Raw genomic sequence first — 25,637 nt, forward strand, 5'->3', positions numbered from 1 at the left:
ACTGTCATTTGCATTAATCCTCATGAAAGTGGGCAGGTTTTGAATCTCTCTTTAGCTGTCAGATATATATCCCCTGCCTTTTCTATGCTTATCAGTACTGCTTTAATTCTTTTTTGCTTTGTCATATCTCAGTAATGGCAACAAAGCTGAATTAAAAGTACAGTATGATTACACATCTGTGTATCATGCATGTGTGTGTGTGTGTGTGTGTGTGTGTGTGTGTGTGTGTGTGTGTGTGTGTGTGTGTTTGTCAGGCACTGGGCATGTGGTGGGCGGCATTCTTTTATTTTTTATTTCAATCACAGTCTTTAATAAAAAAATGATTTCCATGCGGGCCTTCTGGTCTAGAGGACAGTATCAGTGTCTGCAGTGACTAACGTCAGTTTAGGAATAGCCTTGATCATAAGACAGTCAACCTGAGAAAGGGAGCTGGTCTGGTAAGCTGTTGTCTTGCCTTGGGGTAGGTTCCACTGATGAGCAAGCAGCCCGTGCTGGAGACAAAAGAAATGTTATGTCAAGGTATGCACACCAGACTAATCGTACTTCATGTTGCTTGTTGCTTCCTGGTACCAGACACAAAAATCTGTCATGTGGTATTTCTTTCTAAACACCACTGTCTTGGCTGTTCAGAGCTGTCACAATTTGTGATACCTTAGTTCAGTAGTCCAGATAAGACAACAAAAGGAAGGGTCAGCATCTTCTGCAGGGAGAGGGGAGCCACTTTTTATAGGCATGCATCAAGATACGTTGTGTCAACTTTAGGAAAACAGCAGAGGAGAATTTATGGTGGTACTACAATGAAAGAAGTACATGGTAAAAAGCAAGATTTCTATGGATCGCCAAGTGGAGAAAAATAATTACCTAACAAAAAGAATCTCCCCCTTTTTTAATAAACATTACAGGCATTTAGTCTTGACAGCGGTTAGCATTGTCGCCTCGCAGCAAGAGGTTCTCCCATTTGATTCTCTGCTGGAGCGCCTTCTGTGTGGAGTCTGCATGTCCTCTCCATGGTCGAGTGATGTTTAAAGACATGCAGGTAGGTGCATGCGTGAATGGGTGTGCCTTCTTTGAAGGTTGGATGTCGGGCTGGCAACTTGGCACCATAAAAAAATCCACTTCCAATCATTAGCCGACTGGAATTCCGCTGTGGCGACCCCTAACCAGGAAAAGCCGAAAGACATTAGTTTTAGTCTTGACAGTCAGTGCTGATTATGAAGATAATCAGAATAGCTTATATTTGAAAGTTACTTATGGTAAGGTGAGAAGCCACATTTATTTAATTTGCAGGATTGTCTTTTGAGTAGTATTTTGTAACTTATATCCAGTAGTTTGCATTTTTGGAGATGTGATAAACCAGGCTAAACCAAACAATACTCTAGTGACTTGACCTAGTCACATGACCACTGAATAGAATTCTCTGTACTTTGTACCATTTGATGGTTTGTCTTGCATTATTTATAAGCACACTTTTTCTTTGTAAGACTTTGCACTATTACATAGTAGAAGACATGATCTTTTTTGAACTAAGTCAGTATACGGCAAATGTTGTGACTCAAGTCAAGCAGCAAATATGCCAGAACTCTGCAAGCACTCTACACGACTCTTTGTTAATAGCGATGACTGTGAAATATTAGCATGTATTTGGTGTCCGAATCAGTAATAGATAACAGACTGTATAGTTAAGTGCCAGTTTCTTTTGCATTCTTTATGGCTTTTTTGTTTTTTGTTTTTTTTTTTGTATTTTATTCAGTAATATGTTCCTTTTTCTACAATACCCACAGATTCCGTAGTAGAGTGTCCTCGAAATTGCCATGGAAATGGAGAGTGTGTATCAGGAACATGCCATTGCTTTGCGGGATTTATTGGACCTGATTGTGCCAGAGGTACTTGAGTTTAGTGCATCTTTTTCTTTGTTTCTGTTACAACCGTTCCATAGTTTAGAACAGTGGAGTGGTGTATGAAAGAACTAAAAGTTAACGCTGTTCATATTCTAACAGTGAAGTCAGTCAATATATTTATACTTCATATCACATCAAACATTACTTCAGAACCTCAAAAACAAGTAGTAGTTGTCTATCAGCATAAGGAGTGGAAAGACTGATGTGTAGATATGTTCTGTCTTAATTTATGTAATGAAGAAAACCTGAAGCATTTTGTGAACCTTATTTTTAACTTAAAACTACAGCTAGTGGCTAAACTGATCTTTCACACACACAGTAGTAGTAAATGTTCATTTTTACCGTGTCTTTCACTGTTATTTTATATATGCAGATGCATTAATATAAGCCATCAAAAAGAACAAAAAATGCGTATACTAAAATAAAGTTTTGTTATACTTTTATAAACCACTGAATCGTAGACCTACAGGGCTGTTGAGATAGTGGAACAGAAAGTGATTTGCTTTTGGTTATTGTCAGTTAATACAACATTAAATATAGTACACATTTATGTGTGTCTTACTTGTTTACATGCCAGTGCTCACCATGCTTAATGAAATGTTCCTTTTGCTTTACAGCTGCCTGCCCTGTGCTATGCAGCGGTAATGGACAGTACTCCAGAGGACGCTGCCTTTGTTACAGTGGCTGGAAAGGAACGGAGTGTGATGTTTCCACATCTCACTGTATTGATCCACAGTGTGGGGGTCATGGAGTCTGTGCAATGGGCACTTGTTTGTGCAGAGCTGGGTATAAAGGAGAAAACTGTGAAGAAGGTAATGCCTGTGCGTATAACTTTAATCCACGTAATCGATTTTGTCCAATTTATGTCCTTCATTCACTAACTGTAATGTAAAATGCTGAGAAACATGTTGATAAGCATGCTCAGAATTAAGGCATAAAGCACGTGCATATAACTTAAATGGATATGTTGGAGATGATGCACTCACACATGCTCACTGAACTTAAAATACTTTTCTCCAGAGAAAATTAAGGGGAGCAAGTGAGACAACGCAAAAGGCAAATGTCTAGAGGGATATATGCTTGTTATATTACTATTTAGCTGACTAGAGACTTTTTTACTTAAGAAACGTACAGTAGAAGGAAGGCCAGTTAGATTAACGGGAGAGAACAAAACAGGAGTTTGGTGTAAATATATAAAATTTCCTGTTAAACAATGTGTAAAGTGGTAAACTCTTCCAAAAATCATGACGGCACCTCTCATGCAGTCAGTCGACTTTATCAGTTCATTACACACAAAGATTTCGGCTATTAAATGAAGGATGTGTGGCCCTTCATCAAGTGGGAACTGATCAGTGAGGATCCAGAGATCGACCCATGACAGTGCATCACGTTCTAGACCTTGATTTCCAAAAAAAAAGCATCATCTTTGTTTAACAATCGGGTAAACATCCCTATCCATTAAGTCTCTGAAGCAACATACAAGACTGTATATAAAAAACAAAATAGGAGGGGCAAGCAAGGCATAAAATAATTGCAGAAATGTCAGACAAAAGTATAGATAACAACAGCTTAGAAAACACACAAAGGACAGAGAACATGATTATTCTGAATGTAGATATGAACTGAGGAGTAAAGCAGATCCATCCATCCACAACCCCTTTTTCCCATATAGGATCGGGGTGTCACTTCAACAGTGACAGTCATCTAGAGACAGGGTTAATACTGCCGGGTGGCTAGCCCTGCCGCATTAGTTCATCCATACCACATACTTGCATGCACACTCACACCTATGGCCAGTTTAGAATGTTTGATCCACCTACCGCATGTCTTTGGAATGTGTGAGGAAATCAGAGCACCCAGAGGAAACCCACTCAGACACAGGGAAGACATGCAAACTCTGCAAAGAAGGCACCCAAGCCGAGAATCGAAAAGGGAAACCTGTTGCTGTGAGGTGACAAAGTTATCTACTGTGCCACTGTGCCATCCATGAATAAAGCAGATCATGTGGAGAAAATGCATGCCTAATAATAAAACAAATCAGAGCTTATCACATGAATGCACAGAAAAAATAGTGCAGGCACTGAGAGTCTTTGTTAGAGAGGATATTAACAAGTTTTCAATGCAGTACCAGTTTAGCTGTTAAAGAATGCCAGGCATCTTAGAATATAAATATTATCAAAGTGTAAATTTTATGTTGGGCAGCACTTGCAAGATGTTTTCATACAGTAGTGTTGATATAGCTCAAAATAAGGACTGCAGAATATGTCCCATAAGTTTTTTTAGATAAGTATCAATCAGATCAAGAGGTTCTCCCGTTCGATTCTTGGCTTGGGTTGGGAGTGCCTTCTGTGTGGAGTCTGCATGTCCTCCGCGCAGTCGAGTGGGCGTTTGAAAGACATACATTGAATGGGCATGCCTTCGTTGAAGGTTGGGTGTCGGGCTGGCAACTCGACACCATAAAAACCAACTGCCAATCATTAGCGGACCGGAGTTCTGCTGTGGCAACCCCTAACCGGGAAAAGCCGAAAGACAAACAACAACATCAATCAGATTAATCAAAATACGTCTGACTTAAGGAGGAGGTATTTTATTAGTAGAAATAATTTCAAATCTTACTTTCCTCAGTGAGAATTGCACAGTAGCACTCGTTGGGTCTAAATGATGTCAAGTTTAACTCTACATACCATCTTTGTCAGTCTTGAATTCACATATTCAAATCTCAGTTTGGCTTAAGTCACTTTCCTTCTTAGTAGCACTCATGTTAGATTCTAAATGATGTCAGCCTCACTGTCTTACCAACTTTATCAGTTTAGAACTCACATACTCAAATCTGACTTTGGTTTAAGTCATTTTCCATTTTTCTGACCCACTGTAGTACTCCTTCATCTTCCATGAAGTTTCAGACAATCTCTTGAAATTCTGTGACATTTCTCCATGTAAAGTTTATTTTCACCAGCAATTGGTTAGAGTTTACTTGGATTACTTAGAATTACAGGTTTTACAATTAGCATGTGTTTAGACTGAAATGCCATTTCTTATTTAGTGTCTGCAGTTCTCATCTATCTCCAGAAAACCACAGATTTTTATGAGGCAAACACATGGACAAGTCTTAACCTGTCGAGCACTATGTGTAAAATTCTAGATGTTATCCTGATTTGCTACAGATGATTTCAGCACAACCTGTAGTTCCTCGTGTACCAGATTTATGGTTTATTCAGACTCAGTAGGTCATGTGGATTGTACATACACACATACCCCAGGATTCAGAATTACAAGTACCATAAACAGCATTTCTCTCTGCAGTAGTTCCCAGAAATATTTTACAGGAAAAATATGTCCCCAAAATGCGCCATTTCCCTGTCATCTAGGATTTTGTCTCTCTGCAGTAAGAAAAAGAATTGGGGAATGGAAGAGTAGATGTCTTACACCCCAGTAAAATACTAAGGACTTTATGTGGTGTAATGGAGTGAGCTTGACTTTTCTTTGGTGATTCTGCATGTTTCAGCACCACATCATTTTCTGCATCGTGTGCACAGGAAGTTAGGTTTCAAAACCTTTGGCTTGTATAATTTAACTTGAACCCTGCCCACTCACATGCACTGCCTAACCTTTGGCTTGTATAATTTAACTTGAACCCTGCCCACTCACATGCACTGCCTAACCTTTGGCTTGTATAATTTAACTTGAACCCTGCCCACTCACATGCACTGCCTAACCTTTGGCTTGTATAATTTAACTTGAACCCTGCCCACTCACATGCACTGCCTAACCTTTGGCTTGTATAATTTAACTTGAACCCTGCCCACTCACATGCACTGCCTAACCTTTGGCTTGTATAATTTAACTTGAACCCTGCCCACTCACATGCACTGCCTAACCTTTGGATTGTATAATTTAAAGTGAACCCTACACATTCTCGTGCACTGCTTAACCTTTGGCTTGTATAATTTAATGTGAACCCTGCCCACTCACGTGCACTGCTTATTCTGTTATGAACTGGGGTAGCTGGAAAATTATGTTCCCTTACATGATTGTGTTAAACTTTTAGGTAAATCCTTCTTACTAAATTGCACTCCATCTGTAATTACATGCAAATACAGATAAGGTATTCTATGTACTGTACAATTTATGACTTTATTTTATTGCCAAGAATTTGCATGATCTTTTGTTATGTAAGTGTTTTATTCTGTAGTCAGAATATCTCACTGTATACCCAATCTGTGGATGAAAGTGATATTCAGAACAGCCCAGTGACTATCAAACAAGTAAGATGTCATAAGTATATGGCTGTAGTGCTGTTCATAGGTTCATAAGTAAGTACTAGGCTATCAGCCCAAGGGCCTATGTAAGCCTACTCAAAAAGGTTCCCTGGCTTAAGCCACCCAAGAAAGTTATTTTCCTGTGCCACTGTCGAGCAGAGACACAGAAGTGATCCCCGAGGAGTATTTCCTATTTCCCATCCACTCGTCAAGATTTTTCTTGGAAGTGCTAATGAAGAACTTTGTTTGACATAGATGGGTAGCCTGTTCCAGAGTATGGGAAGTCTCTGGGACAGGAATCTATCCCTCCAGCATGTCCTGTTTATTGTGGTGACAAGGTTTAGGTCCCCAGAGCATGTAGCTCGGAGGGATTGGGATTTCTTTAGGTGTAGTATATAAAACAGCACTGGGTTTGACATAGCTTTATATGTTAGGCAGAGATCACCTCGGAGTAGGAGATATGCTAAGGAGTAAAGCTGGAATTTTTTGAGATGGTCAGTGTAGGGCATTTATTTGAGGCCAGTAATTCTCTTTGTGAGGTACTTCTGTGGCCTTTCCAGCTGCTGCAGATGTCTTGTGAGGTACATTTCAAAAGGGGCGTTGTACTCTATAATGGGTCTAATGAGTGTTGAGTAGAGGGGAACAATGACCTCTTTTTTCCTGGATGAGAACCCTTTTATGATGAAGTGTGCCACATAGAAGGACTTCATGACTACTGTGGCGATGTGACTATCAAAAGAGAGACTACTGTCCACCTGGGTCCCAAGGTCTCTTATCACACATTCGGTGTTAAGTAGATTGCTGACTATATGGTAGTTCATGGGTAAAGAGTTTTTACCAAAGGGGATGACACTGCACTTTTTGGCATTGAGCATGAGGCCATGGCTGTGACACCAGGCATCTGTCTCAGCGAGGCCCTTCTGTAGGATGTCCACATCATTTGGGGACTTGACTATGGCTCCTAGTTTGCAGTCATCTGCAAACTTCATTATCCAGAGGCCTTCTGTGTTAACCTGTACTTCAGAGAAGTAGATACCAAACAGGAGAGGTCCCAGGACTGAACCATGTGGTACTCCACTTGTCACTGGTTTGAAGTAAGATTTGGAGTCTGCAACTTTTACAGTGTGGGTTCTGTCAGTGAGCCAGTTGGCAACCCATCTTGTGACATAGGGATTTATATCTAGTTTAGTGAGTTTAGCTATAATTCCAGAATGGGGGGATGGTATCGAAAGCCTTGGCGAGGTCAAGATAGGCTGTGTGAACCACCTTACCGTCATCTACGGCTTTGGTGACTGCCTCAAAGAAGTCGATCAGGTTCAGGAGGCATGATCTGCTTTTCACAAACCCAAACTGGGTGGGATCCAGAGTTTGGAGGTTACCAATGCCTTTGTTTATGAGTTCCATGATGATACGTTCCATGGCCTTGCAGACCAGGCTCGTCAGGCTAATAGGTCGATAGTTCCCAGGATCAGTGGTGGCTCCCCCTTTGTGGAGTGGGATAACTGTTGCTGTGCGCCATTCAGTGAGCACAAAGCCTGATGCAAGGCTATTATTGAACATGGTGCTTAGGTGGGGAGCCAGTTTGTTCTGAAGTTCGTGTAAAATGCAGCCTGGGATGTTGTCCAGTCCCATGGATGCTGTGTTTTTGGCTTTAGTGAGTGCAGATTTTACCGGTGTAGTTGTGATTACAGGGACTCTGCATTCTTCCTGTATAGATATGGGCCCTTTATTGGGTGAGGGGGGGTAAAGTTAGACCACATACACAACAAAAAATAAATATACAATATGACAGTCCGTTTGATTAAATAATTTAAATTTTATACCTCAGTAGCCCTTGGTGCTGCGGTAGCATTGTCGCCTCACAGTAAGACGTTGTCCTGTTCGATTCTCAGCTAGAGCGTCTTATGTGTGGAGACATGCGTGAATGGGCGTACCTTTGTTGAAGGTTGTGCGTCAGGGCCTACAACTTGGCACGTAAAAACCTACTGCCAATCATTAGCAGACCGGAGTTCCGCTGTGGTGACCCCTAACCGGGAAAAGACGAAAGACACAACAAAAACAACAACAACCTCAATAGCTCTACAGCAAACAGAAGATTAAGCCAAGTTGATGATAGTCTTGAGCCAAAATATTCTCGCCCACCTCTCCAACTAAATCTCCATGCCATGCATTTCACAGTACCATTATCTGTATAAAGAGAAAGTATTTTATTTTTATTTATTTAACATTTGTTTATCAGGAAAATCTGACTAAAGACAGAGACTTTCTTTCAGTGGAGGCCCGGGGAGAAATGCTCCAGACGCATGTCTTTGGAATGTTGGAAGGAGGACATGCAGACTCTGCACAGAAGGCACCCCAGGCAAGAACTGAACCAGTCAGGCGCGCACACACACACACACACACACACACACACACACACACACACACACACACACACACACACACACACACACACACACATACACACACACACACATTCCACTTTTAAAAATATCTTGTCCCAGTTATAGTTAAAAAAAAATCACTTTTTTTTTTTTTTTTTAAGGTTTAAGTGCCATTCTCCCAGTTAGAATTCTGTCGGAAGAAAGGATGAAGCCCTTTCCTTGGTCATTCTGCTGATTCTATGTTGCAGACTCGGGATATGATAAATGTTCTTAAAGTGAACTGTTGCTTTTTGCTGCTGTCTCAATGTGCAGTCTTTTCTCTGAAATCGGTGTAATGGATTTAATAACATCCACTGATTGACAATTATTAACGATATTTGATGGGGAGCACTTGACTACCTATGTCACCCAAACAGAACCTTGAACTCAAGGTTCCAATAAGTGTTCCATTATCCATTCCATCTCTTAAAGTAAGAAATTCTCATGTTGCTGTGTTGTTAATAACTAGTAACAGGTGAGAATTGTCATTTTTACCCCTTTAACACAGTGAAATTACTCCCTCCATCATGCAGATTTCCAAGTGATATATCACTAATTGTAAATAGCCATTAGAGAGGAATCTTCGTTTAGATAAAGACATATCAGCATACCTTGCCCTGATTACAGGTTTTGTACTGCTTTGTTTACATCTTAAATATTCCGCACAGTGTAATGATTAATGTTAGGTATCAGCTTGCAGGTGTCAAACATTATGTCATGTTGGCTTTGTCTGGCAACCTAAAGAATTTGCCAAATTTCTGCCATCAGTTATGTAACCTCTGTGTTGGTGATAGTGCTTCAACTGGGCTGGCCATAATGGGTCTATAAGGAAAGGATTGAGGTACAGTATTTAATTTGTTTTCTGTTGCTTTGGTAAATAATAACCAAACTAACCAAGTTCCTTGCCTTCAAAGCAGCAGTTGTCATACTTCTGGCATTTTTAGGAGGTAATCACAGACTTTGCACAGTCTTTTGATCTCCTTTCAAGTGAAGTCATTATTTTGTCAACATTACTGTCAAGTAGCCCACTTAGCTCTCTTTCTTTACTATGTCAGTAGAAGATTGAAGGACACAACACTGAAAAATGTAATATTACTGGCTGCTTTTTTTCTCTACCAGGCTACTGTAACATCAGCCAGCCAGTTAAAATTCCTTCTAGGTCCCCATCTCTGTGAGTTCTAGCTTACCACACCAGCATCTGCCTCTGTACTTAAAAGACACTCTTGGTTGGGGCTTCAACCATTACCAGACGACATTAAAGCAAAATTGTTAGATGTCCCTTTAGATAAGTCAGCTCTTTTTGGCCCTGCAGCTGCAGACTTATTTAAGGAACTGCAAGAGAAGGGAAAGGAGCTTCAAGATTTGAAACACTTTTTCGTTTCTCCTGTTCCTAAGTTCCATAGGAATTTTCCTACTAAGACATCTTTTGTAAGGAGACCAGTTTGCATGTTTTTTCTTCAGCTTCTTTTTCCAGACCTAAAAAGACTGCTAGGAGGTCTCCACAATCTAAATCTACTGCTTCTGCATCTTCCTCACAGCAGTCCTTTCCAGCGAGGCCCAGCTCTCTGTGACTACCAACGTCTTCCAAGTCTTACCCCTATGTCTCTTCATCTATGTCTCTGTTTTCTAGTTTGGGCAAGGATCACTCAGGATTCATGGGTTCTGTCTGTTATCCAACAGGGATACTTCATGACTTGGAAAATTCTCCTTCCTTTCATGGGAATGCTACAGCTCCTTTCAAGTCAATTAAAATTGTTTCCAGAGGTTGTAACACAGCTACTTTCTCAAGGCACAATTCAACATGTGCCAATGGATCAGAGAAGCAGAGGGTTTTACTCAAGGATGTTTGTTGTTCCCAAAAAGGATGGCGCATGGAGACCAATCCTAGATCTTTCCCACTTAAACACTTTTCTAGAAGTGACATCTTTCTGCTTGCTGCCTTTACAGACTCTGTTTCCTCTAATTCCCCCTCAGTCTTACATGGCCTCTCTAGACGTCAAAGATGCTTATCTACACATCCCTATTCATCCTCTTTACAGGAAATTTCAACATTTCTCTGTGGGTTCTTTGCACTTTCAGTTCTCGGCCTTGCCCTTTGGACTTTCTACTACCCCAAGGGTATTCACAAAGTGCTTGGCCCCTGAGACTGCCTTCTTGAAAGTCAAGGGTATTCAGGTATATCTTTACCTGGATGATCTTCTTTTTCTGGCTCCTCAGTCAGAACTTTTGACTCAGAACCTGCGGGTGGCTATTCATTTCCTACAAAGTCTAGGATTTACCATAACTTTCAAAAAATCTTTTCTGACCCCTTCAGAGAACCACATCTTCCTAGGGTGCAGGCTCAGGACAGACCTTATGATGTTTTTTCTTCCAACAATGTCCAGTCCCTCACTGCCTTTCTAGAAAACTTTCTGCTTCTCTCCTTGATTACAGCCAGGGAGTTGCTGAGACTTCTTGGGTTCATGGCATCCACAATTCACATGCTGCCTCTTGCAAAACTCCACCTGAGGAAATTTCAGTGATTCCTAAAGTCAATTTGGACACAGCTTGCTCACCCTCTAGAGTTTGTGATCCCTCTTCTCCCATGCCTAAAAACAGAGCTTCTTTGGTGGATTCAATTGCTAACTCTGAATCCTGGGCTTCCTCTTCCTTTGCCCCAGCCATCTCAGCATCTGTTCACAGATGCCTCAGACACAGGTTGGGGGGAAACATTTGCTTCCAAGAAGGTGCAGGGCTTTTGGTCTAATTCTCAAAGGAGAGAGCATGTCAACATCAAGGAAATGAGGGCTCCAGTTCTAGCTTTACAGGCCTTTCATTCTCTCTTTCAACCAGGTCCTCTGAAAGTGTTTAAAGACAACACCACAGTTCTCTGATATATAAGCAAGCAGGGAGGTGAAATCTTACCTTCTTTGCAGGTTAGCTCTCATGGCGTGGGAATTGGCAGTTCAGTAAAAGGTGACTGTTCAAGTGGCTTACATTCTTTCCACTCAAAACACTGTGGCAGACGCTTGAAGCAGGTGCATGACTCAATCCCATGAATGGATGCTTCACAGGGACATGGTCCAACTGTGGGGTTCTCCTCTTCTGGATCTGTTTGTCTCCCCTCTGAACAGATAACTTCCTCTATTTTGTGCCAGACTCCCACATCCCCTGGCTTGAAAGGTGGATGCCCTATCTTTCTTTTGAAAGACGATGTTTCTTTTTGCATTCCCCCCCTTTCCTCTCATTCAGAATGTTCTGCTGAAGATTCAGCAGAACAAACCAAAAATCTTGCTGGTGACTCTCTTTTGGCCAAGACAGCATCGGTTCCCTCTTCTTCTGCATTTACCTAAGGACAGTCATCACAAGTTACCTCACAGATTGGACCTGCTCACATAAGACAAGGGATTTATGCTTCATCCACATCTGTCAACCTTACAACTGACCTTGTGGTGATCAACTTTTGATTCCTTTCAGGCACTGGTTTTCACAGGAAGTGCTTAGGGTTTTGCAGGAGGCCTGGAAACGCAGTAACAGAAAATCTTACTTATCCAAATGGAAGAGGTTTTTTCATCTGGTGTCTTTCACGAAATCTGGATCCATTTTCAATGGTATTCCAGTGGTTCTATCTTACTTGTGTGAGTTACTTAACAGTGGTTTGGCTTACTTGTCAGTGAAAGTTCACTTGTCAGCTATTTCTGCATGTCTGTCATTATCTCCACCTTTGGCTTCCAGACTGGAGATAAAACTTTTTCTTAAAGGTGTCCTTCATATTAAACCTCCCAGGAAACCAGTTCCATCTCCTTGGCATTTGAAGTATGTTTTAGAGAAGTGTACTGTGGCTCCTTTTGAACCCGAAGCCTCAACTTCTTTAAAGTTTTGTACTTGGAAAACAGTTCTTCTGTTAGCTTTGACCTCTGCCAGGAGAGTTTTTGAGATCCAAGCTTTGATGGCTTCCCCGCCTTTCTTGGTTTTCCACAAGGATAGAGTTTCATTGCGTACCAATCCTTCTTTTATGCCTAAGGTGGTGAATGAGGTGCCTATTAACCAATCTATTCAGTTTCCCTCCTGCTTCCCTTCTCTTTAATCCTCTCGTGGAAGGATTTTCCTTTACCTTGGATGTACATAGACAACTTAGATTCTCCTAAGATAAGACTAAGGCTGTTAAGAAATCTGATCAGCTGTTTGTTTCTTTCCATCCCAGGGCTCTGAATTTGCCTGTCTCTAAACCCACAATTTCTTCTTGGATCTTCAAGGCAATCTTGTTTTGTTATGATTTCCATGATAAGACTCTTTCTGCACCTGTTAGGGCCCATTCCACTATGTCTGTGGCTTCCTCAGGGGCATTCTTTAAAGGCGTGGATACTAGCTGTATTCTAGATGTTGCTACATGGTCTTCTCTGCACACCTTCACCAAACATTAATAGTTGGACACCGTTTCTAGATCAAGAGCAGGGTTTGCTAGAGACATTCATCATGGCTTTGTTGAAAGCTCTTCCGTTCAAAGTTCCTGTGCTCCTTCCACCTCCCAGGGTTTCTACTAAGGTTTGGCATTCTCCCATGCAATATTGAATAGAAGGACATAGAATAGTTGTGTAAAATCTTAGCATAAATATAAATGTCTTTCTCTTTTATGTTGCCATATTCTATCCCTTCCACCCCACCCCCCCCACCCCCACACACATCTTGTTTCTTTCCTTGGATGACATTTTATTGCTTCTTAGCTCTGGTGTTCCTTCTGGGCATTACAGTTCTGAGGTTTGTACGTGTGGACATCCCTTTATGGCTGACGTTGTCAGCACATATGTGCAATGTCCCACGTACTTGCAGTAGCTAAAAGCTGTTGTATACTGGTCGGGCATCTGGTCGTTTGGGCGGAGGACTTCCCACATGTAAAGAATACTGCAATATAGAAGAGAAAGACATCTATTGTTATGGTAAGTTTACACAACTATTCTTGTTTTTATTGGGCAGTAACTAAGCTTACTGACTCTATTGATGGAAGCATTTACTCTTTCTGTGCTGTTCATAGGTTCATAGGTAGGTACTAGGCTATCGGCCCAAGGGCCTATGCAAGCCTAGCCAACAAGGTTCCCTGGCTTATGCCACCCAAGAAAGTTGTTTTCCTGTGCCACTGTCGAGCAGAGACACAGAAGTGATTCCCGGGGTATATTTCCTATTTCCCATCCACTCAAAGATTTTTCTTAAAGAGTGCTAATGAGGAACTTTGCTTGACATAGATGGGTGGCTTGTTCCAGACTATGGGAAGTCTCTGGGACAGGAATCTATCCCTCCAGCATGTCCTGTTTATTGTGGTGACAAGGTTTAGGTCCTGCTTTGCATCTCCTTCTTTCCCTCTGTTAGTGTTTGTTTTATCAGGCATTCCTTGTTCAGTCAAAGGTATGCCTATTTATATGTAGTACCCTCAATTTTTTATGATGTAACCGCTGAGAAGTTCTTGCGAAATTGCACACTTAACCTCCCTAGCTGACAGGTGACACTTTGTGTTTGTACAGCACAACGTTATTAATTCTTCCTAGATGGGTTTCAGTTGAAAGTACCTGAAGCCTACCCCCAGCATTAAACCCTCAGGTATTAAGTCTTCCTATGGTGGTAACTGTACCAGAGATGTCAGTATAAATGAGGAATGTCCAGATTCCCAAACCCAATCAACAAGATTTCATAAATTTTTGCGTTTCTGATCATAACATTTTGCATCTAATATGAATGAGAATTGATTTGTAAATGACATTTTGCATTACACAAAACCGTTTTTTCTCTCTATGATATGGGGAGGCTGCCCTTGTGAACATGATATAACAAAAGCATTAAGTACTTCACTCATATTGAACTGTACTGAGAATCTTTGTTGATAAACTTGTTAACGAAGTAGACGATGTTGGTTTAACTAGAACATATAAATGAATCACAGCCAGCTGTAGACAGTTCTTTGAGAAAACTCCTTATGTGTGAGTGATAGCTTTATAAAATGGCATCCTGTGTGGACTTTGGGCAGGCAGCCCTCTGTTAAAACATTTTCCCTTGCACTTTGTTTCTACAGCAATGGATCACATTTTCTTTTATTAAATGGATTCATACACCGTGCACTTTAGAAGGGGTATTTCATGGGATACTATGATCTCAGAGTATAGAACATGCATAAGTTCAGTAACTGTATCTTATGTACTATATTCTCAAACAGTTTGAGCAAAGCAGTCTAGTCTTTTGTTTGCTGTTAGATCCTAGTGGGTAATGGTTAAATCCCATGAGTTAACTTCCTAGTTAACCTGTTGTAATAATGCAAAATGATTTCTGCACTACAAAGTGTAATCATCTTTATGAGAACCAGACAAATTGCACATCACTAACCTCCAGTATGTCAAATGAAGGCAGTACTAACACAAAAACATCTGGAAAAACAGGGCACCAGGCAGTACTAACACAAAAACATCTGGAAAAACAGGGCACCAGGCAGTACTAACACAAAAACATCTGGAAAAACAGGGCACCATTTGGAAGATGAGCAGGCTGTTTTTCATTTTGTATGTGTAACCAGGGGTGAGATAATATTGATATCTGTTCTAAATTCATTCTGATGTTAGAAAATTGACAACTACTTTATGTGTAGACATTTCATTAATTGTACAGCACTGCATATGACAGAAACTAGTCAATGTATTGAGAATCAATTATCTGTGTCATGTATAATCTTCATTTACTTAAATTAAATGAGTTCCAGATCTCTTCATGTGTAAAAAGGGTATTTCAAAGGAATGCAGAATACTTAGGATTTTTTCAATTACTTAACACAGTAAAATTGCATTTGAAAAGTTATAACGACAGACAAAGATAGATATGCAAACACTCATATACTCCCATATATATTTGTAGTTCAACACCTATTTCAAATCTCAAAATTCAGTTGTATGTGATGTCATTGTTACTGGACAAAACATATAACTCAAAGAAATGATCAGAGTATAATGTATAGTAGGCATTATTTTAAATCAGCGATCTTACAAAACTGAAGCTATTTTCCTTTCCTGGAATAAATATTATCTTTTCAGATTGCAGTTGAGCCTGTCAGAAATGCGAATATAGCAAACTTAAGTAGAAGTGGGGCTTGTAGTAAGGCTTACGTTATTTATATATACAGTACTCCTTTTTCAAACAAAATGGTGTTCTTTTATTTATTTATTTTTTAATATTGTATACAGGATTGGCCTTTGGTTAACTGATGCCCTAGGCAAAAAGATTCCGCAACACCCCCCACACCAGCCAGACCCCCATCCTGGTCTATCCACACCAACCGGATTACTGGAAAAGCACCCCTGCTAGAACGGCGGCCTAGGCAGACTCCTAGTTGGCCTATGCCTAAAGCTGGCGATGATTGTATATTTCTAGAAATGGGAGTCAGTAAAGTAGTGTAAAGCTTGTTAAACACATGCTAATACCATGCTGGAATCCACTTTCAGCACTAATGGAATTTGCCCGCTTCCACACTGTTGTATGGCCAACGATGGGGTGTATATATGTTTTGGGGTATGGAATGTCCCTACATAGTGGTATCCTGTAAAGAAAACATACTTTGACTTCAGCAGGTTAATTTTGCGTCATTGTCACTCATTGGAATGCCCAGTGGCCAGTTGACATGAAACTGTAGAATCAACATATGCTTTACATTTGAACTTCATATTCTTATATAAAATTCCAAGTTCAGATCATTTCATTGTAGGTTAACACCTTCAGCATGGCTAGCCACAAAACTTATGTCTTATCAAAGTCTGCACTGTGCTGTAGTATGTCATTTCAAGCTCACTCATCCCAATGCATGCCAGGTTCGCTTGTCATTTGCCCCCTCTTCACAGGATAAAACAGCACTTATTAATATTGTTTTTTTGTCCCCACTCCCAGGTTTATCTGCAGGCTCCCATCACCCTACCATGCCTGATTTTTACTTATACTTTGACTATGTGCTTTTTTCTTATTACATTTGAATAACAATGTAAATAACTATATAAGGAAATAAGTAAGGGGGGCATATTTGATTACAGACATTAGAACCCAGGACAGGACTCTGCTGTTGTTTTGCATTCTTTATCTGTGTGAAATGTCAGTTTTCTTGTATCTCATTCCCACCTTTCTATTATTGGTGCTGCCCCCCCCCCCCCCACACACACACACACACATCAGACAAAGCTCAGTCAGTGAGGAAAAAGTAATTCCCTTGGCCTAGACAAAGGGGTTGCAGCCTTATCCCATTGTACTTCTAGTCTTCCATCCCCAGTTGCAATTCTTCATTTGAACGACAGCTCTTTTTTGGCAGCTTTAAGATAATCTGTAACCTGCTTGTTATACAGAAAAAAAAAATCAAAATCTTTCCAGTGCTGTCTCAAGGCAGTCCACAGCAAATGCATATCTGATTCTCCTGTTAGTTAGCGGCTAACTGTATCCATTTAGGCAATTAATTTGGATGAGCTGTCATAATAAGAAAACCTCTGGTAATAACGGCTTGCTGTGGTGAGCCCATACCAGCTGAGAGGAATATACTAAATGGTGGCTGTTAGAACAAAAACACGACAGAAGTGATTTTCTGTAACAGAGAACAAATAATTACTTTAGCACATATATTGATGTTACGCTCCTTAGACGGCAGTTAAACACAGCAGCTCAGCAAAAGTTAGAGACGAGAAAATCATAATAAAAAAAACAATACATCAGATTTTGCTGTGTAAGATGTAATTCTGATATTTAGAAGGTAATGTTCACCAAGTACAATCCTTTAAATCCAAAGGGAAAAAGCTGCCATTCTTCTTCCCAATAAAATAGATTTTATTGATCTGTTCACATAGAGTAATGCAATTAAGTTGCCGGAATTAGATTTTCAGACGACTGACCCTGCAAGTGTAAAGTTTTATTGAGTCAAATTGCTAAATTAAGTCTCATCATCTAAAGCACATTAAAGAGAATTAAGAGGAATAGAGACTATGTGACTCATTTGTATTTTAAATGGTGGGTGTGGGGTGCTGCCATTGTCAGAATGTACTAGCAGCAATTTAAGTCAGCTGATTTCAGGTTGCAGAAAGCATTCTAATACCTGTTATTTTTTCACTGTGCAATGTTAATTGTAATCAGTTAAAACCCTTAGTTATAGTGTAGGACTTCAGTATTGTGTAAGCTATTAACTTCTCACCTGCACAGAAAGCTGTAGAATTTAATCAAAATCAAAACACTCACTCTTCGTTTTTGAAAACAGCTTACTTAGGCACATTATCTACCTTATTACAGAAAAAAAGTGTGTAATCTTGCTGACTGATTTGTAAGATGCATGTATTACAGAACAGCAGTAATTTATTACCACATCATGTGTTAAGTAAATAAAAATATTTTTCATACTCGTTCCGAGTGAAGAAAGCAAGTGGCCATTCCTTTAATAAATTCTGTTGTTTCAACTTATCCAGAAAGAAACAGCCTACCATAAGTAACTTGACCTTATACCTTTTAAAATCTTCGCAGGTTATTTTATGGAATCAGTAAAGTCTTCCGTGGTGCTGCATTTTATTATCATAATAATAATAATAATAATAATAATAATAATTTAAAAATTGTATTTAAATATGAAGACAACATGTGAAGGTAAAATATAGGCAAATCAGAGAAGATATTAAGAAGAATTATTTCACAGAAAAGGGAGTAAAAGCTAAGAACATCCTTTTTGAAGAGATGATAACATCAAAAATAATAAAAAAAAATTGAAGAATCAATGTGTATCAGACATAAAGGAATTAGTAAGGTGCTAGATGAAAAGTAACAAGAAGTGTACTGTTAGTTAACTAAGATCTACAGGATATTCACAAGCTAAAGAAATGTCATACTGGACCACGTTTGTAGTCTTCATCTTCTTTCATATGATTCTGTGTTATATGCTCATTGTTAAGGAAGAAAGCATTAACTATAGCAGTGTACTCCTTCCCCACCATCATACATGGGTTCTTCTACCTCCCTTATAAAGACATAGGTAATTTTAAGACCAGGGTTCCTTGTAAGCATTTAGGCAGTACTCCAATTACTGTTTGCCCAATATTGTATTTGCATAGTTTTCCTTTTTTTAGCTGCAAGTAGAGTATGGGATCACAAGATATTCAATATACACTGATTTGGTAATACCATTCTTATGTACAAAGGATTGCTGATGTGTTCATTTTTTATCATTTATTTTTTCATTTGTAAACTGGGTACACCCATTAGGCATAAGTGCCTCTTTTCAGGGGAGGCCTAAAGGTATTGTCTACTTAAGTGGATTTCCTCAGAGTCGCACATTAGGTAATTGGACTCTGAGGAATAGAACCCAGGACTATGTGATGGAATATAGGTTATAGAAAGCAGTGGCTGAAGGCATGCAATACACACTATGCAGCTTAAGTGGCAAGTGCAGATTCATTTTAAGATCTATTTATTGCTTTCACCCAGGTTTGAGACTGTGCCACTTTTAAAATACACATAGGAAGGGTTCAGATATACAAAAGACTCTTTAAAAATTTGCAAAATTGTAGCTACTTCCCACTAATGGAAACTGTTCTATATTGTAATTTGTTTTAACAAGAAAATGTTAGAACCTGCCTGAGATAGGATAGCATTTATTTATTTATTTGTTAGCCAAGATACAGCACTGACACACATGGACCTTTTTCAGATTCAGCTCAGTGATGCCACCTATTGTAAATGACTTGCTAAGATGGAGGTTGAAGGAGTTAAACCCAGGACTGCAGGAAGTTGTTTTAGGCAGTAGTACAGATATAGGTCTGGAAGTAGCTAGAGATAATTTGAGCAAACATACAAGCATGGATTAACTGATTAAAATATCTGATAAAATATTTCTAATGAATAGAAAAAAAATGATATTCACTAGAAATATTTTTATCTGATATTTTAATCAGTTAATCCATGCTTGTATGTTTGCTCAAATTATCTGTAGCTACTTCAAAACCTATATCTGTACTGCTGCCTAAAACATAGAAAAAAAATTATATGGGCGGCCGCTGTGGTGCAGTGGTTAGTGTTGCTGCCTCACAGCAAGTGGTTCTCAGATTCAATCCTCAGCTGGGGTCATGTCCTCCCTGTGGCCGCGTGGGTTTCCTCCGGGTGCTCTGGTTTCCTCCCAGATCCCAAAGACATGCTGTAGGTGGATTGGACACTCTAAATTGGCCTTGGCATGAGTGCGTGTATGTGTGTGGCTTCTATGGAAGGTTGGGCGCTGGGCTAGAAACTCAACACCGTAAAACTCCACTGCAAATCATGAGCTGACAGGTGATCCGCTGTGGTGACCCCTAACCACGACAAGCTGAAAGAAGAAGAAGAAAAAAAATTATATGTCTAGCAAAGTAAGAATCATTCAAGCTGCAGGAAAGGTGTGAAATGTAACGTGTAAATACTCATAGCCAGTGTAATATGCAATGTGACATTCTAGAGTGAATTGCTGGTTCAGTTGATGTGGACCTGAACCAATGAGTATTGGACTATACTACTCAAATCCACATGAGGATGTGCTTGAAGTGAACAATGAAACAGAAGCTTGTTTTCTGTATTTTTTGTGTGGAATTTGTACAAGTTTACATTATATAAACATGTTTTTGTGGCTGTAAACATGAAAACTGGAGTTTTTTCAGAGCTGTTAATAACTTAGCTTTTTATGCACACTGATACACATGGATGGATATTTACTCGAAATTATTAGACAGATGTATTTTTATATTTATTGTGTTCTAATATGATTATAGTTAAGTAGATATGTGTTTTTCTTAATTTTAGTTCTTATCACAGACCTGATGAAGGCTTTATTGCATTATTTCATTTGCAATTTGTTAACTGGGAAAGTCCATTGGGCAAGAATGAGCCCGTTTTCAATGGAGGCCTGGGGAGAAAAGCTCCAGGCATTAGTTAGCCAAAAGCGATTTTAGTTAAAACTCTTTTTATGTATATGTTATGCTTTTCTTAATACCTGATCTTGGAATGTGGGTTGCAAACAAGATATGTAGTGTTTTCCTTACCTATGATTTAGTTTGATCTAATCAGTAGTAGTGTGTGGGGGGTGGGTACTTGCTGTTCTAAAATGCACTTTTATGGCCCTGTTTATATTGTTTGTCATGAATAGGTTGGTTTAAAATGAAACAATACGTGTATTTTCCAAACCTATTTCTAACTGTATAAAAGCTGATATGTTTAACATTGTTAAAATATTTCAATTTTTTTGTTACTGAGGATCGCTTCTCTGTGACGAATAAAGACTTGTTGTTTTGGAACACTACTTGGGTTTCATGATTTTTGGAAATTATTGTGACGAAGCTCATCAACAAAGTTTTATTACCACTAGTTTCTTTGTGTTTTATTGATTCACACACTCCTAACACAGTTGTACCATACAGAGTAGATGTTGGTAGTTATCCAAGCTAGGAGCCTATGTTGTCACAACTCATGAAATGTGCTATATGCATGAACACAGTGGGTGGAGTGCTATTGTTTACTAAGCCTCTCTTTATAAGACTCCCAAAATTGCAAAGTAAAAGTGGAGGATGGTGCCAACCAGACTACAACTAATTTAAAATGAAAAAAGAGAAAAAACAGCTGAACAGTAAAAGGATAAACAATACTTTATAATCCTTGTTTCAGCATTTCAAGCTAGAAGAGAGAGCCTGAAAACAATGACTGCTTTATTGCATAATGAAGTGCTATTTATTCTTTTACTGCCTTTGATGTGCCACTGTTTTTGTTTGTTTTTTTTTTTGTTTGTTTTACTCTGGATTTCCCCTAATTTGGAGGTGCATTATGTGTCAGGAGTGAAATTCCTTTAATTGTAGTCCCCAGTCCTGTTATCACATCATGGCTGAAGTCCAAAAATGATGTGTCTAGTAAAGTTTACTACTGAAACCTTGAAACTGTATAGGTCAATGGGTCACATGATTGACCTAAAATCTTGAATCCAGAGCAGCAAAATTGCGACCAGGTCGAAATTGAATACATTGACACCCATAGTTCAATGTATATGACATAGCAGGAGGTCAGCCATGCTATGCAGCTTACCGTACCATGATATTCCATAGTCAGTGGTATATGTGTTTTACTGTTTTGCAGGGTGACAACCCCCACACCCCCTGCAAATTATATATACCAACTCCGAGATCACACTACAGTGAGGAAATGGGTTAATTCCCTGATGTTCTTCATGTTTCACTGTTGCAGTCTTCACATTTGGGTTATCTGCTTGCAGTAGCCTTCAGTCGGCCTGATTAACAAAGTCTTGGGTCCTGCATCAGTTGCTGTCCCTTCTTCCATGACGTCAGATCATCAGGAGTATAAAACATGCAGCCGATGCCATTACGTCAGTCTTTCTTGCTGTGCAGTGCCCGAAGCAGAAGCAGATCGCAAGTGCCAGTTGGCCGACTCCTGAAATTTTCGTTTTCGAGTTTCAGAACCAAAGTCTTCAACTAAAAGCTAAGTCCCCATTGGGGAATATTTTTCTTGCTCTAAACTGATGTCAGTAAAAGTAAATAATTGCAGTACTTGTGGAAAGCAAATACCTCATAAAGATTTTCATTCATACCGTATTCCTTGCCTAGGCCCTGACCACAATGTACCTCGCTGTCGGTTTTGTGCCTTATTTAAACCACAAACTATCCATCGTTGGTATATTTTTGCTTCTAAATATTTTGGTGCTTGGTTCAGTTATCCTGATATGTCTTCAGTAAGTCATCCGACTACCGACATTCCTAAAAAATGCAATGATAAAGACAGAGACAGGCCGCCTAGGTCCAAAGCTTCCGACGACGCTTCTCCTAAGCCAGTCACCATTTCGCCGGTACTCAGTGAGGCGCTTTCACAGCCCCTGATACCCACTACTTCAGATTTGCAGGCCTCTACTGAGACCCATTTGGAGTTCAGTATGCCACGAGATGCTTCATCTGTGGAACCTGCGGATGTCACTACCTTGGATGGGTCCGGAGCTGCTGTGCAGGCACCGGCTTCTGAGGGTGTATTCAGGCCTACTGACTTGCATATTAAATCGATGCCATCTTCTTCTTCAAGGCCTAAAACTCGAACCACGCCTAGAAAACTGATGCCTAGATCACATGGTCAGGCCTCTATGCCTAAAAAACAAATGATAAGAATGGCTGAAGACCTTATTACTTTAATCAGGAGAAGCCAGCCTCCCCCCTCTAAGAGACCTAGGACTGAGTTTGCTTATTATTCTTCTGACCAGGATTCTGAATTTTCTGTTTCGTCTGATGACCAGGATTTACCCTTATCTACCAATGAGGATTCTGATGTTGAGGACTCTGTTCCCTCTGCTTCTCCCCCAGAGGATTTCTCTTTTGGTGAAACCTTGCCTACTCTCATTAAGCATTTTCTTTGGGAAAGTCAGGATTTCTCTGATTCTAAAAAGAGGCTTAAGGATTTCTTACTCCTGCCCCAGCACAGGCCTTTAGCCATACTTCCTGTACTAGACATTGTTGATGATGCCTTTTCAGAATCTAGCTTGGCCCCTGACTCCTTACCATACCTCTCAACTGCCCCTGATTTTGACTCAAATTTTAGCTCTGTCCCTCTTTATCCCTCCTAAAACTAGTGACTTTTGGAGGAAAGGTGGTGAATTACATGATGAATAATGACAATAATTAAGAGTTATAGACTTCTTTTACTTCAGAAAATGTGTATTAATTCATATGCTCTGATTCTGTCAATGTTTCAAGTTAATAGCACTAATATTTTAAAAGTGTCCCTGATTGTCCCTGATTTTTTCATGACTTGTCCCTGATTCTGTTGAAATTTGTCCCCGATTGGTTGAGAGGTTTGCTCCTTACCTCCTGTTCCCAGAAAACCGGATAGGGAGAGTCCCTGACTCTCACAAGTTCCTTTTTAAAAATGCTACTGCGAATCCTGAGACAATTTCTCAGGGACCCAAGGGCATTAAAACTACTACTGCCAAAAATCCTACCCCCTCTGATAGAGACTCCAGGGTGCTGGCTAGATGAGGTAAGAAGGTATACACTTCTGCAACTTTGGCCATTAGGGCCTTAAACTGCCAGTTTAATATGTTAAAGTATCAGCAGCATATTATTGGATTGCTTAAACAGAAAATGATATTGATTCCTGGTTATGCTGAAAGTAAGGATTTACAGGATTTGCTACATTCAGCTGAACAAGTTGGAAAATATACTTTGCAATGTGGTTTTGATTCACTAGAGGCATCTTGCAGGGCTGCTGTAACTGGGTCTGTACTTAGAAGGCATGCTTGGCTTCAGGAGCAATCCTTGCCAGGTCATGTTAAAAATTATTGGATGCTCCCTTAAACCAGGACCGCCTGTTTGGCAACAAGGCAGAAGAAGTTCTTAAAAAGATGGAGGAAAAAGCTAAATCTATGCAAACTGTTAAAGATTTTTTACAAGTACAACCCCCAAGGTTTAGTAGGCATTGGCCTTCCAAGAATTGGTCTTTTTCTGCCTCTTCCAGACCTTCTCAGTCCAAACCCAGATCCAGCAGAGCTCCCAGGCTTCAGTCCCAGGGTACGCACAGGACTAAGCAGTGGAGGGGCCCTCACTTCTAAATCAGGGAGTAATAAAACTCCCCCCTCTAGTAAACTGTCTCAATGACTTATTTTTAAAACTTCCAAGCACTTCTCAACTGATTGCCCCTTTGGGGAGAAAGATTGCTCTTCATGCAAAGAAATGGGAACTCCTTACCTAGGCCAAATGGGTTTGAAATATAGTGTCCCAGGGATACAGATTTCACTTCCACATGTTACCAACACCAAGCGGATGGCCAGATCTACCCCCAAATCAGTGGGCAGAGGCCCAAAAGCAAGTACTTTCTCTCTTAAGCATGGGGGCTATTCAGTTGGTACCAGAAGAGGAAAAGGGACAAGGTTTCTACTCAGTACTTTTCCTGGTACCCAGAAAAGACAGTTCATGGCGTCCTATCTTGGACCTGTCTACTCTAAACACATTTTTGGTGATTCCAAAATTCAAGATGCTGATTCTTCACCAGTTGCTCCCTATGCTTGGCAAAGATGCCTGGTTGGCAACACTAGATTTATAGGAAGCATACCTGCACATCCCAATCAGGGAATCTTGCAAAAGATACCTGCGCTCAAAGCAGGCTACACGCACTATCAGTTCTCTGCACTGCCCTTTGGCTTATCTATTGTGCCCAGGGTAGTCATAAAGTGCCTAGCTCCAGTCATTGCATTTTGCAGGCAAAGAAATATTCAAATATACCCATACCTGGACGATTGTCTAATTCAAGCAGAAAGCCAGGACATACTTTTGAATGATCTGGTCTTTGTACAAAGGGTGCTAACTTGTCTGGGGTACACCATAAATGAAAAGAAATCACACCTGGTACCCTGTCAACAAATTATATTCCTGGGAGCAAGCTTGAATACAACTTCCCAGATGGCTTTCCTCACGCAAGAGAAACAAATTCATTTGACAACCTACTTCAAACAAGTGGCCACAAAAACCCTGCTATTTGCAAGGCAAATACTACAAGTCTTGGGGTTCATGTCCTCCAGCATTCTTCTAATTTCATATGCAAGACTGCATATGAGGAAACTACAATGGTATCTAAAATGCCTATGGTGTCAACATTCTCAGGATCTAGAAGCAATGATTCCTATTATACCTTGCCTACGCCTAGAGTTTCTTTGGTGGGCAGAGGCCTGTCACCAAAACAAGGGACTACCATTCACACTATCCCCTGACGCCCAAACCCTAACAACAGATGCATCAGACTATGCATGGGGGGGGGGCTCACCTGGCAGGGAAGTGCATTCAGGGCAAATGGAACACAAGTCAAATGCACCTGCATATCAATCAAAAAGAAGTGTTAGCTGTACAGAATGCTCTGACAGCCTTCAAGGACCACATTCTTCCAGGACAATTAATGGTAAAGATGGACAATAGCACTGTTATGTGGTGCATAAACAAGCAGGGGGTACACATTCTTACCCCCTCTGCAGACTAGCCATGGCATTGTGGAACACAGCCCTGAGCTACCAAGTGCATATACAAGCTCAATTCCTGCCA

At 40.1% G+C, this 25,637-nt stretch overlaps 1 protein-coding gene across 11 annotated transcripts in view; it reads left to right on the forward strand.

The window, feature by feature from the left end:
• TENM3 (teneurin transmembrane protein 3) overlaps nucleotides 1-25,637 on the forward strand; it is a 3,803,041-nt gene that overhangs the window by 3,175,310 nt on the left and 602,094 nt on the right. For all 11 annotated transcript variants that reach the window (XM_044062527.1, XM_044062530.1, XM_044062531.1 and 8 more), the window contains 2 exons: nucleotides 1,782-1,883; nucleotides 2,516-2,710. In XM_044062527.1, coding sequence (XP_043918462.1) covers nucleotides 1,782-1,883; nucleotides 2,516-2,710 — 297 coding nt within the window. The remainder of the gene's footprint in view (nucleotides 1-1,781; nucleotides 1,884-2,515; nucleotides 2,711-25,637) is intronic.

The sequence above is a fragment of the Protopterus annectens genome, chromosome 2.part1, assembly GCF_019279795.1.
Source record: "Protopterus annectens isolate FY-2018-M chromosome 2.part1, PAN1.0, whole genome shotgun sequence".
In the NCBI taxonomy this organism is placed as follows: Eukaryota; Metazoa; Chordata; order Ceratodontiformes; family Protopteridae; genus Protopterus; species Protopterus annectens.